Raw genomic sequence first — 11,694 nt, 5'->3', positions numbered from 1 at the left:
CCTCCATATCTCAAGCCGTCAAAATTTCCCTTATTCCCTTAAGACCACCGTAAAGGTCTCCCTTGGAACTTTCTTGAGCCCTGCTGCGGGAACCCGGGCCTGGGGAGGGATAGGGGCATCCCCTCATGCCTGGAGCACCCACTTTTATAGCCCTGCACCTGGCTTGGGAAAGGATAGTGCCGGGGGTGTGGGGTGTGCCCCGCTCATCCTTGCTGCCCCCAAACCCATCTCCTCCTCCCTGGGTCAGGGTCGGTGGCCGTCTTCCCCGGCCCGGGCTGGCTCAGCTTCCTCCACGGAGGAGAGGTGGAGTCACCGGGTCGCCGCAGCGGCGATGGATTGCCTTGGGGGGTGGGGTGGGGGCTCGGTCCCGCTGGGGGTACGGAGATGCCCCGAGGAGCGAAGCTCAGCGGCTCCGCCACCCCCAAGCGATAGTCACAAAGCCCCCCACGGCTCCCCTCCGCCCTTTTGGCGAGTCACAGCACCCGGTGAGGGCCCCCTAAACGACACCCAGCGCGCTCCGCCCGCGCCACCGACGGGCGCCCGACTACCGGGGCCGGCGCGGCGCCTTTAAGAGGCGGCGGCGCTGCCCCCTGGCGGCTGCCCGCGCCGGCTCGGTCGCCCGGCGGGCTCCCGCGGCGGCCGGGGTGCGCCGGGCCCGGGTGTGCGCGGGGGGCTGCGCGCGAGGACGCGGCGGGTGAGGACCGCGGGCGGGGAAGGGGCGGCCGCGGGAGGGCCCCGCGGCGTCCCAGCGCGCCCGGCTCCGAACGGCCGGACGCGGCGCAAGCCAGGAGGGTGGGGACCCCGCGCCGGCGGACGGGGAGGCGCCCGGCGCTCGGGCGGCGCGCGGCCGCCTCCGCCGCCGCCTCCGCCGCCGCCGCCGCCGCGGGAGGGCGTGCGGGACGGGAGGGCGTGCGGGGCGGTGCCCGCGGAGGTCCGGCCCCCTCCCCGAGGCCCTGGAGCGGCCCGCGAGCCCCGCGGGCGGACTGGCGGGCGCCGGGTCCCGCGGGCGGCGGGGGCGGCCCAGCCCGCGCGGCCCGGCCAGTGGCGCGCGGCGCCGAGCCCTCCGCCCCGCCCCGCCCCTCCGAGGCCCCGCCCCGCCCTGACCACGCCCCCGCCCCGCCCCGCCGCCCCTCCCGTCAAGACCGCGCGCCGGAGCCCGCTCCGCGTCCCCGCCACTGGAGGAGGTTCCCGCACGCTCGCGGCGCGCGCCGGCCCGGCTCTCGGCCTGTGGGCGATTTCCTCCGGACCCAGACTCCCCGCCCGCGGAGGAAGATGCAGACCTTCCTGAAAGGGAAGCGGGTCGGCTACTGGCTGAGCGAGAAGAAAATCAAGAAGCTCAATTTCCAGGCCTTCGCCGAGCTGTGCAGGTAAGGAGGGACGCGGCGCCGGCACCCGGGGACCCCCCGGCCCGCGCCCGGCGCAGCCCCGGCGGCGGCTGGGGAGCCGAGAGCGAAAGGGGAAGGAGCGGTGCGCAGGGAGGCTGCTTCCGAGCAGCCAGGTAGTAGCCGTGGGGCCACGGGTTGTGTCCGGGGAAATTCGTGGCCGGCGTGAGCGATGGGCTGGGACCGAGGCACTCAGGTGCACCGTGGCCCTCCCTGGAGCTCCCCCGGCCGCCCCGGGCACCGTGCGCGCGGCTGGGGGCCGGCGTGGGGGGGGGGGCGGACCTGGGAGGTCGGGGAGCCCACGCTCTGTGCCAGGGGCTGAACGGTACTTTTGGAACGGCGTTTTCTCTTCTCTCGCCTCCTTCCCTTTAGTGGCGAAGGGTGCCGGCGTTGGCGGAGCACCTACTACGTGCCCCGCCTGTGTTCAGCTCCTGACGCCGTCGTTGCGGGTCACCCGGTTAAGCCCAGTCGAGGCGAGTAGCAATACTTGGCTTGTATGTGTTGATTTGCTGTCTCATTAGAGCCTCACGGTGTAGCCTTCCGAATTGGCCAGGGTGGTGATTCGGGGCCACGTGTCTGAGAAGGGGGACTCATCAGCAGAGGGGTGGGGTGCCTCGCCTGGGAGTGATGCAGAGAGTACTGGATACATAAGTGGATACGGGGTACAATGGTCTTTCATAGATCTCATTCTTAATCAGTTACGGAAGCAAGCACCCAGTCTCGGATCAGGTGTGCTTGTCTTGCTCCACACCGGACTCACCTCTGAAAAGCTCTTCAGTATGTCCCCTCTCCATGAAAGCCTGAGAACCGGCCCTTGAAGCCCTTTGCGAACTCTAGGTGCAAACCTTTTGCTATGCAGCATCTCCAATGGATAGATTATTTATTTACCTACTTATTTATTTTTTGCCAGTCCTGGGGCTTGAACTCCGGGCCTGGGCACTGTCTGTCCCCGAGCTTCCTTTGCTCAAGGCTAGCACTCTACCACTTGAATCACAGCACCACTTCTGGCCTTTTCTGTTTATGTGGTGCTGAGAAATAGAATCCAGGGTTTCCTACATGCTAGGTAAACACACAACCACTAAGCCGCATTCCAAGCCCCCTTGATAGATTTTTGAAGAGGGGCCTCACTTGCATTTTTGTCCCTGGTGGAGTCCCCAAATCATTTGGGTTTTCTTAGCCCTGGTGCATAGGGCAAGTGGCAGTCTGAAGAGGCAGACCTGGCAGGGAGCATCCCAGTTCCCCTCCTGGCTCTCCAAGGGCCTTATCTACAGGAGCTGCTGGTTCTGTACCCCTTGGTCTCTGTGTGGGTTTGGCTGCTGTCTCCCAGACTGGCTTCTTAGGAGAAAGCAGGCTTTTCATAGTAGGTAGGATGTGCATTGTGGCCCAGGATTCACAAGGACATGAGGAGGAATGTATAACCAGAGTTTTGAAAAACCTGGGGCTTTTGGAACATTGAAAAAGGACACTGAACATTATACTGTGTATACACCCACTTGTGGAAAGGGGAAGACATTTGGAGAAGCCCCTTGGGCATGTTCTGGAAGTCCAGTTCTGATGTGAGGCACTGGAGCTCCCCCTGCTGTATATAAGACTTAGGAAAGCCCAGTTAATCCCTTGCATGCTTTTTTTTTTTTTTTTTTTACTGATAGTTGTCTATGTCACTCTGTCTGCAGCCCAAGCTTGAGGCTTGTCCTTGGCTTGGTATGCCTTATTCTGTACTTCTTGCAAAACAGCCCTAGCCAAGACTCAGAGCTGAGCCCTCATTCCAGACCTATAGGGTGGCCTGCCCTTCTTGTGGACCTCTCTGCCTTTAAGGGGCAGGGGGCTCAAGGACACCCTTTGGTGTCAATTGATCTAGAAGAAATCAGAAGCCTTTCTTTGGAAGGGTTGTTAAGTTCAAGATCTAGTTGCCTTCCTTTGCCCAAGGATTGCTTCAAAGAGGAGGCAGAAGGTCTCTGGGTCATTCTCGAACCCCAGGGCGCCCACTTTGTGTTTTCATTGGCAAAGCTTTAGATGTTTTGTTGCTTAAGCTTAAGAAGGAAAAGAAAACACCAAAGAGTTTTTCAGTTGTTTCCTTATTACTTCCAGGGCAGTGCCCCCTGGTGGCCGCATTTCTGTACTGGCTACAAACGCACCAACTGTTGGTGACCTGAGCCTTTTACTCTTGGGTGTGAATACCCTATGATTTTAGTAGCCCTAGAGACATTCTAGATGAACATTGTCATTTTTGATGTTCAGAATCTAGGCCTGCAAGGCCTTTGATTTGAAGAATGGGGAATCGTCTATGAATTCTGTAGTGAAAAAAGCCAGGGATGTTGGGAAATGATTTGAACTCTGCTCCGAAGGTTTGGGGCAGTGTCAGTTCCAGAGAGAATTGCTTGACTGGAATGGGATGAGTTGTTTAGTTGAATGTCAGGCCTTGTAAAAATGTTCCCTCAACCAGGAAGAGACCATTTCACCCAGCCTTGTCTGGGGCAGCTCTGTGCTCCATACTTCTTTCCTTCTCCAGTGAGTCTGCTCTGGGGACCTTGAGACTTGCTCCGAGAGCAAAGCCTGCCTGTGACAGAAGGCATCCTCGCCCTCTTTATCTTCCTAGGAATCCAGCTGCTGCTACTTTGTCCCCAGAGGCACTTTGCTTACAAGACTGAGCTGCGCCCTCTGCAACTTGTAATGATGCCCTTGTTCTCTGAGGGAGAGTGCTTGTCAGTAGCATCAGTAGGTGGTAGGAACTAAGTCCTGGGAAGTGCCCCACCTACCTTAGGCTGGTAGGAGGGCCAGCCCTTTTAAATGTTTGTTCTGGGAGGATGGGGCCTCTGGCTAGCAGCAGATGGGCCTTTGAATCAGCTTGTGATAACTGTTTGTTCCTGTTGCTTCCCCTCTTCTAGGGATGTGGCTCTGGTTGAGTTCACTGGCCCCTCCTATCTTCCTCTCTGCCCCTCACCTTGGAGTGACTTTGCAGCTCCCTCACCTCCTCTCTTTGTGGCTTGTTTCACAATACCCAGAGGGGAATGGGAGAGGCTAAAGCATGGGTAGAAAATATTGGATGACTTTATGTGATTTTAGTGTTTGTTTAATTCTCGTCAATTCTTGTTGCTCAATAATGGCCAACTCCTGTGCATCTTCATTTTCTCTCACCTGTTCTTTTCTGCAGGAATACCTATAGAAGAGAGGCAGGTGGCTTTGTGAAGCACTTTGGCATAAGATGTGGGTAAATGCTATCTTTTTTTTTTTTTTTTGCCAATCCTGAGGCTTGAACTCTGGGCCTGGGCGTTGTCCCTAAGTTCCTTTAGCTCAAGGCTAGCACTCTACTACCACTTGAGCCACAGCACCACTTCCCTTTTTTCTGTGATTAATTGGAGATAAGAATCTCACTGATTTTCCTGCCCAGGCTGGCTTTGAACTATGATCCTCAGATCTCACCCTCCTGAATAACTTGGATTACAGGTGTGAGCCACCAGTGCCTGGCTTAAAGTGATTTTTTTTTTTTTGGCCAGTCCTAGGCCATGAACTCAGGGCCCCTGGCTTCTTTTTTGCTCAAGGCTAGCACTCTGCCACTTGAGCCACAGCGCCACTTCTGGCCATTTTCTGTATATGTGGTGCTGAGGAATCAAACCCAGGGCCTTATGTATATGAGGCAAGCACTCTTGCCACTAGGCCATATTCCCAGCCCCAAGTGATTTTTTTTTTTTTTGACAGTAATGAAGTTTGAACTTGAGGCCTTGTACTTGCTAGTCAATACTTAAGTGGTCTTAAGCCACTTCATCAGCCCTTTTTGCATTAGGTTTTTTTTTCTTCTTCTTCTTGCACAGAGCTGAGGACTGAACTTAGGACCTTGCACTTGCCAGGCAAGCACTCTTCCACTGAGCTAAATTTCCAGCCTCCTCATTAGCTATTTTTGAGACAGGGTTTTGCTTTATTCCCTGACTGGCCTGGACTACAGTCCTCCTATTTTTACTTCCCTTGTTACTTGTGATGATAGGCAGTCCCACTGTGCCCAGCCTGCCATGGGTTGAGATTGAGTCTTGCCAACTTTTTTAACCCCTGGCTAGCCTTGGACCAAGATCCCATGATCTCCACTTCTCAGATAGCCAGCGTTAGAGGGCTTGAGCCATGGTGCCCAGCTTTTACTGTCCCTTTTAGTGAGATGTTTTGTATTTACCTCATCTCATGACAGAGATAGAAGAAACTGAGGTTCAGGAAATATAGAAGACAGCAGAGCTAGTTAGAATGTTTCTCTGAGTTCCGGCCCAAGGTCTTGGCCACCTGTGGCTACAGCTTCCTTGTTAAGTGTTTTCCTTGCTCAGTTAAGCCAGACATTCTTGGAGGTTTCTGAAGGTTCTTGGCCTTGAGAAACCTGAAGGCCAGCTGGACCGACTCGGCTTGTGGGAAACGTGCTCTGGGGCCATCTCGGAGCACATGACTGCTGTGTCTTTTACCACCAGTGCCCTGAAGAGACCAGGAGTTTGTCTATGCTCACGGTTACCAAACACATTCTAGAATCCAGGCTTGGTGTTAGGCCGTTGTTTGGTTGGCGTGCAGTCAGGGTCTCCTGCCTTCATGGGGCTAAGGGTTTTGTGTGGATGATAAACTGGCCCTGGAGGCATGCCAGGGAGAGAAGGTGCCACTGGCCTGCCCCTTCTCCTAGGGCTCTTCTTTTTTATTTTATAGACTTACTATGTATCCTAGACTGGCCTTGAATTTGATCCTCCTGCCTTGGCCTGCCACCTGCTGAGATCATAGTCAGGTACTACCAAGCCTGGCAGTAAGATGTGGTACGTGCTAGGTACTGTACGTGCTAGGGTACAGTCCTTTTTCTGCTTTTGAAACAGTGTTGCTTTTTGCTAGGATGACTTTAACATTCCGGGCTGGAATGTTTATAGGAGATTCTGCTGAAGGAAGTAGAATTGAATGGTGGTGTCCTGTGGGGTTGGCATCTTTTTCATTCATTCACTTTAGTGGCTGGATTTGCCCCTTTTTTGGATCTGCAGAGGAGGGAGGAGTCAAGATCTAGGCTTGCTTTGCACATAGGGATATCTATGACCCAGCCTTGCAAATAAACAGTGCTTTTAGCTCCTGGGTGCAGACTGGACCTGCCGGGAGAGCTGTGGTCTGTCTGATCACGGGCTCTTTGAGGGTAGACTGCTGAGGTTTCAGGCCTGCCTCTACAACTGGCCACCCGTGTGACACCCACCGGGCCCTTGTAGATTTAGTGTCTTTGGATTTGGCTGTTTTCAAGCAAGGTCTGTGATTCATGTACCTGACCTCAACCTTGCTCTGGGGTGTAGAGTGTGTGGATTTGAACGTCAGTCTGTGGGCTTGCTGCAGAGGGGCCTATCCTTAACACAAAGCCCCTGAATCTATCTGATGGTCCCCTCCTATGGCCACTCAGTGAGTGTTATCCTTACCTATTTTATGGGGGGTGGCGGTGAGAAAATTATATGAATGCAAGGTGCTATTCTTGTTTTTTGTTGGGTCATTAAGAAATTTGTTTTGTGTTTCCTGAAGATACCAAAGCCCCTTAGTGATGATACTACCATTACTAACACTTTTTTTTTTTTGGCCAGTCCTGGGCCTTGGACTCAGGGCCGAGCACTGTCCTTGGCTTCTTTTTGCTCAAGGCTAGCACTCTGCCACTTGAGCCACAGCGCCCCTTCTGGCTTTCTCTATATATGTGGTGCTGAAGAATCCAACCCAGGGCTTCATGTATAGATAGCCAGCACTCTACCACTAGGCCACATTCCCAGCCCCTTGTGATTGTTTGTTTGTTTTGGTCAGTTGTGGGGCTTGAACTTAAGGCCTGGGCACTGAACTGTTCCTGAGCTCTTTTTTGCTCAAGGCTAGCATCCTACCACTTTGAACCACAGTTCACTTCTGGTTTTTTGAGGGTTTAATTGAAGAGTCTTACCTGGCATTTTCTGCCCAAGCTGGCTTTGAACTGTGATCCTCATATCTCAACTTCCTGAGTAGTTAGGATTAGAGGCATGAACCTCTCACGCCTGGTTCCTTTTAAAATATCGTGTGCAGGCGTATGTTAAAAAAAAAAAAAATTCACACACAGTGTAGTCCGCCTGTCTCCTTCTTGGTCTTGACTTTAGCCACTCAGGGGAGCTGTGTTGGCAGGCAGTCCCACAGGTGCACGCACGGGAGACAGGCCCCACGTACCACCACCCCGCATACTGTCCATCCTGCACTTTCTGGTTGTCTGGGACTGTGTCTTGGAGAACTTCTTTCAGAGAGAGTTCTGAATCATTGTCTCAAGAGATGACAGCGTGGCCCCGCTCTTTAACAGAGAGTGCTTCTCTTCTGGGATTAATAGCCAGTGCCCTGCTCCCTGTCTTGTGTGCATTGTAGGCTGGGTCAAAGGGCAGGCATCTTACTTTTGCTTTCAAGTCTTGAAACCGCTCACGGAGCGATGGACCCGGGTTTTCCTGTTTCAGTCCCGGTGAGGTTGAGTGGGGGTGCATGACCCACCTGTGCCCCCCAGCACAGTGTACCCACAGATGCAGAGGTGAGAGATGGTGCTCGTTCTGCATTTCTTGTATGTTTAGTGAAGCCAACGGATTCTCTGTGTTGTTGGTGCTGACTAGGCTTTAGGTAGGCACCAGGCCAGGCTGGGCACCTACGCGCCTAAGCTTTGGACCACAGTTTCTTTTTCTTTTCCTCCTACATGGTTTAGCAGGTTCCGAGCATTCAGCAAAGCCTAGCGAAGTGTCTAGGGAGTGTAGTTTCTGAACAGTTGAATGTAAGAAGGGCTCTGTTCCGCCTGTAATTTGACTGGCTGGTAAGCTAGTTAGTTGTTGAGGGAACACTATGCCAGCAGGCTGCTTTTAAAAAGTGATATTGTCAGGCTGGGAATTTGGCTTAGTGGTAGAGTGCTTGCCTAGCATGCACCAAGCCCTGGGTTCGATTCCTGAGCACCACATAAACAGAAAAAGCTTCAAGTGACACTGTGGCTTGAGCAAAACAGAAACCAGGGACAGTGCTCAGGCCCTGAGTCCAAGCCCAGTACTGACAAAACAAAAACAAGTGACATTGTCCAAATAAAAATGTACTCATTACCTGACTTATGTAACTTTTGTGTATATCACCTTTATAATAACAAAAAATAAAAAAATGTATTTTTAAAAAAGAGATACTTGTCACTCAGGAGCTATACACTATATTCCTTTGTCTGCAAAGCCACTGTCTTAAAGACCGTCCTACTCTCTTCCTGAATTCTTTCACCTCAGCCTTCTCCCTCCAAGGGCCCTGGGGACCACTGGGGTCCCCAGGGGTGTGGCCTTGTTTTGAGGAGGGCTTTTGAGTCCTGAGAGGCCAGAAGGGTGCCCCTGGTAGGAGCTCACCGGGAGGGATGTGGAAGGGGGCTGGCCCTGCCCTAAGGCTAGCTCAGACTCCTTGTAAACAAGCCCTTCCTGGGGGTTGTAAATGAAGGTGCCTGTTGAGCAAGCCTGGCCGTTCCCATTGGGCTGTTTGAAATCAGTCTGATGCTTTGTCTCCTTAGAAAGCAGCCTTTGTGGCCTCTGTCTCTTCAGCAGGGCCTCACAGGCTGGTGTGTTTGGGCCCCTCATGGTGCCAGGCTGAGGACTGTGACCTGCTCTGGGAATACCCCTTCCCCTACCTGCTTTTAAGGTTCAGTGGGGATAAGCTATGGAGATTTGGGGGTCCTCAGGACGCAGTCCCAAACTCTTTCTCTCTGCCCCCAGCTCTCCCTTCCCTCTCAGCCTTATGCTGGGCTCTCACCCTTAACGGTCCAGGGTGCCCCAGAGCATGGCTGGTGTCCAAAGGCCTTCTCAAACACCTATTCTGGGTGACACTCTTTTTCTTTTCTTTTACTATATTTTCAATAATGCCTTTTTGAACCCCAGCTACTGGGCTAGTACTTTCTGACTTGCATACTGCCTTGCTTATTGTCTGACTCGCCTTTAAAAAAAGTGGGGTTTAGCCAGGCACTGGTAGCTCACGCCTATAATACTAACTGCTTAGGAGGTTGAGATCTGAAGATTGTGGTTCAAAGCCAGCCTGGGCAGGAAGGTCCATGAGACTTAAACCGCAAAATAAATAAAGAAAGAAAGAAAGAAAGAAAGAGAGAGTAAAGAAAGTCTGGAAGTTCAGCTGTGGCTCAAGAGGCAGAGTGCTAGCCTTGAGTGAGAAATCTCAGGGACAGTGCCCAGGCCCTGAGTTCAAGCTCCAGGACTGAGAAACACACACCCACATCCTCTCTTTCTCTCTCTCTCTCTCTCTCTCTCACTGGGTTCCAGGAAGGTAGAAACTGGATAGTATACTTCTAAAACCCCAGTACTCTGGATTGCTCTGGGCCAGAAGGACACCCCAGGGTGGGAGATGAGGGAGGGATCAAGGGGTGATTCGAGGTCAGGAAGAAGCTCTTTGGCTTCATTCTTCCATGCACTCAGCAAATCCCTAGTGTCTGCCTGGTGGGCCTGTGCTGGTCCTCACTCCCTGTACCTAGGCAGGTGAAGGTATAGCACTCAGATACATCTAATAGGCTGCAAGGTACAAACAGAGCCAGGTCTCCTACAGACCACAGAGGCTTATGGCCAAGTGGCCGCGGCCACTTAGCATGTGGATCAGAGAAGGCCTCTGAGGAGGTGGCATTTAATGAGAAGTGCCAAGAGTTCCCTTCAGGAGCTGAAAGAGCCTCAATGGGTGGTGGTCACCGCCTACAGGCTCTGTAAACCAGCTACACAGTCAGAGTCCTGAGTCCCCTTGCTCCAAGGACAATCATCTGGGGAAGGGCAGGCAGCTTCAGGCATAACTGCAGGCCATATCCACTTTAGGTAGATGTCCTTCCAGGACTTTCCCTTGACATTGTGATGGAAGTCACGTGGGTGACTTGGTGACCCTGCACCCCCCTGGAGGGGCTGTAGCTGTGCTCTGAGAGGGGACACGTGCCCCCCCCCCCCCCCCCCCGCCTCAGTTCAAGGCTTTGTGTTGGTGAAGTTAGCGGCTGTGGGTTGGTAAGCTCCCAGGCCAGCTCACTTGCCAGAGCCCAGGGTGGGCCTCAGTGTCCCGTGGGGCAGGAACTTGTGTTCTCTGGCAGTCATTTGTCTGCCACAAACCTATAGTGCTCCCCAAACTTGCCCAACTCTGGGTACCTGGAGCTCTGGTGAGACGGGCGCCTGCTTGTCCGGTTCTCCCTGGCAGATGAGGGTTCTCTGCGGAGAGGATTGGGGGTTGGGGAGCTCCTTGTGGAGCACCCTCGTCTTCCTTCTGTGTCATTTTCTAAGAGTGTCATGCTTCTCAACTCTAGCTCTCAGCTGTGGGCCGCACGCAGTCTGAACTGAGGCCCAGCCAGGCCCCGCTGCAGGCTTCGTGGGGTGGGAGCTCTCCGGGGGGACACGTTGGAGGCAAAGGCTGCCCCCAGACAGGCCCCTGGCTCTGGGTGATTGGCTCCTGGGTCTCTGTTCCTGTCTCCCCCACACTGGGTGACACTAGTCTAGTAGTAGCCAAGCTGTCCCATGCCTTGTTAGAGCTGCACCCCTCAAGGCCCTGGTGCCCTAGCTCCGCCTGGTCCCCAGCTCCGCCTGGCTGATGCCTACCTTTTGGGAAATCCCTTATCCTTCCCACATTTTAGCTTTTTTTTTTTTTTTTGCCACTGGCTCTGGGTTTACCCTGGACTAGACTGAAAGGTGCCACTTCTGTACAGGAGACCGGGGGCCGGCTGGCCAGATGTGACCCTGACTCCCAAGCCAGGGCAGCCGGAGGTGTTTTCTGCTAGGGTTTCTGCCATGAACCCATGGACTCATCAGCAGCTGTCTGTGTGGCCTGGGATCACTCAGAGTCCACACTGGGAAACTGGACGTCGGGCCTGTTCAGGCGGCTGCTGGACTCCAAAGGGCCATTTTCCTCCCCTTCTCTCTCACTCACCAGTGGCTCACACCAGATCTCAGGCTTCTGAGAAGCTGCTGGGGCTCTTTATGAGGGCTAAAGCCATATGGGCTTGTTGGTTTCTCTCTGAGTGGGGTTTCTCCTCACTCTACAGCCAGCCATGGCTGTGAACTGGAAACCTACCCTCCAAGGTGGGAGTCACATCTATTGGTGAGAGGAGAACCGACTGGAGAGGCACCGTGACCCTGCGCCCAGAGCAGGGATTCACCCAGGACTCAGTCGACTCCTAAAACCACACCAGTTCCACCAGCTTTAGAGGAGCATCCAGGATGCTTTTCTGGACATCCTCCTCTCTTGTAATTGTTAGCCCCAGACGGGCAGTGGGTGGTGAGATGACAGTGAACTCAGAACACAGGACATGGCCAACCGGCTACAGATGACAGCCTCTCTCTTCCCTCTGTAAAGT

The 11,694-nt window shown here is 54.0% G+C and overlaps 1 protein-coding gene across 2 annotated transcripts in view; it reads left to right on the top strand.

Moving 5' to 3' along the window:
* The first annotated feature begins 1,118 nt into the window (after positions 1 to 1,118).
* The window catches only part of Itpk1 (inositol-tetrakisphosphate 1-kinase), a 124,873-nt gene continuing 114,297 nt past the window's right edge, over positions 1,119 to 11,694 (top strand). For both annotated transcript variants that reach the window (XM_048362973.1, XM_048362974.1), the window contains exon 1: positions 1,119 to 1,367. In XM_048362973.1, the coding sequence (XP_048218930.1) occupies positions 1,273 to 1,367 (95 nt within the window). In that variant the 5' untranslated portion in view covers positions 1,119 to 1,272. The remainder of the gene's footprint in view (positions 1,368 to 11,694) is intronic.

The sequence above is a fragment of the Perognathus longimembris genome, chromosome 14 (genome assembly GCF_023159225.1).
Source record: "Perognathus longimembris pacificus isolate PPM17 chromosome 14, ASM2315922v1, whole genome shotgun sequence".
NCBI lineage: Eukaryota > Metazoa > Chordata > Mammalia > Rodentia > Heteromyidae > Perognathus > Perognathus longimembris.
The sequence above is the reverse complement of the archived record's forward strand: the minus strand, read 5'-3'. Positions and strand labels throughout refer to the sequence as shown.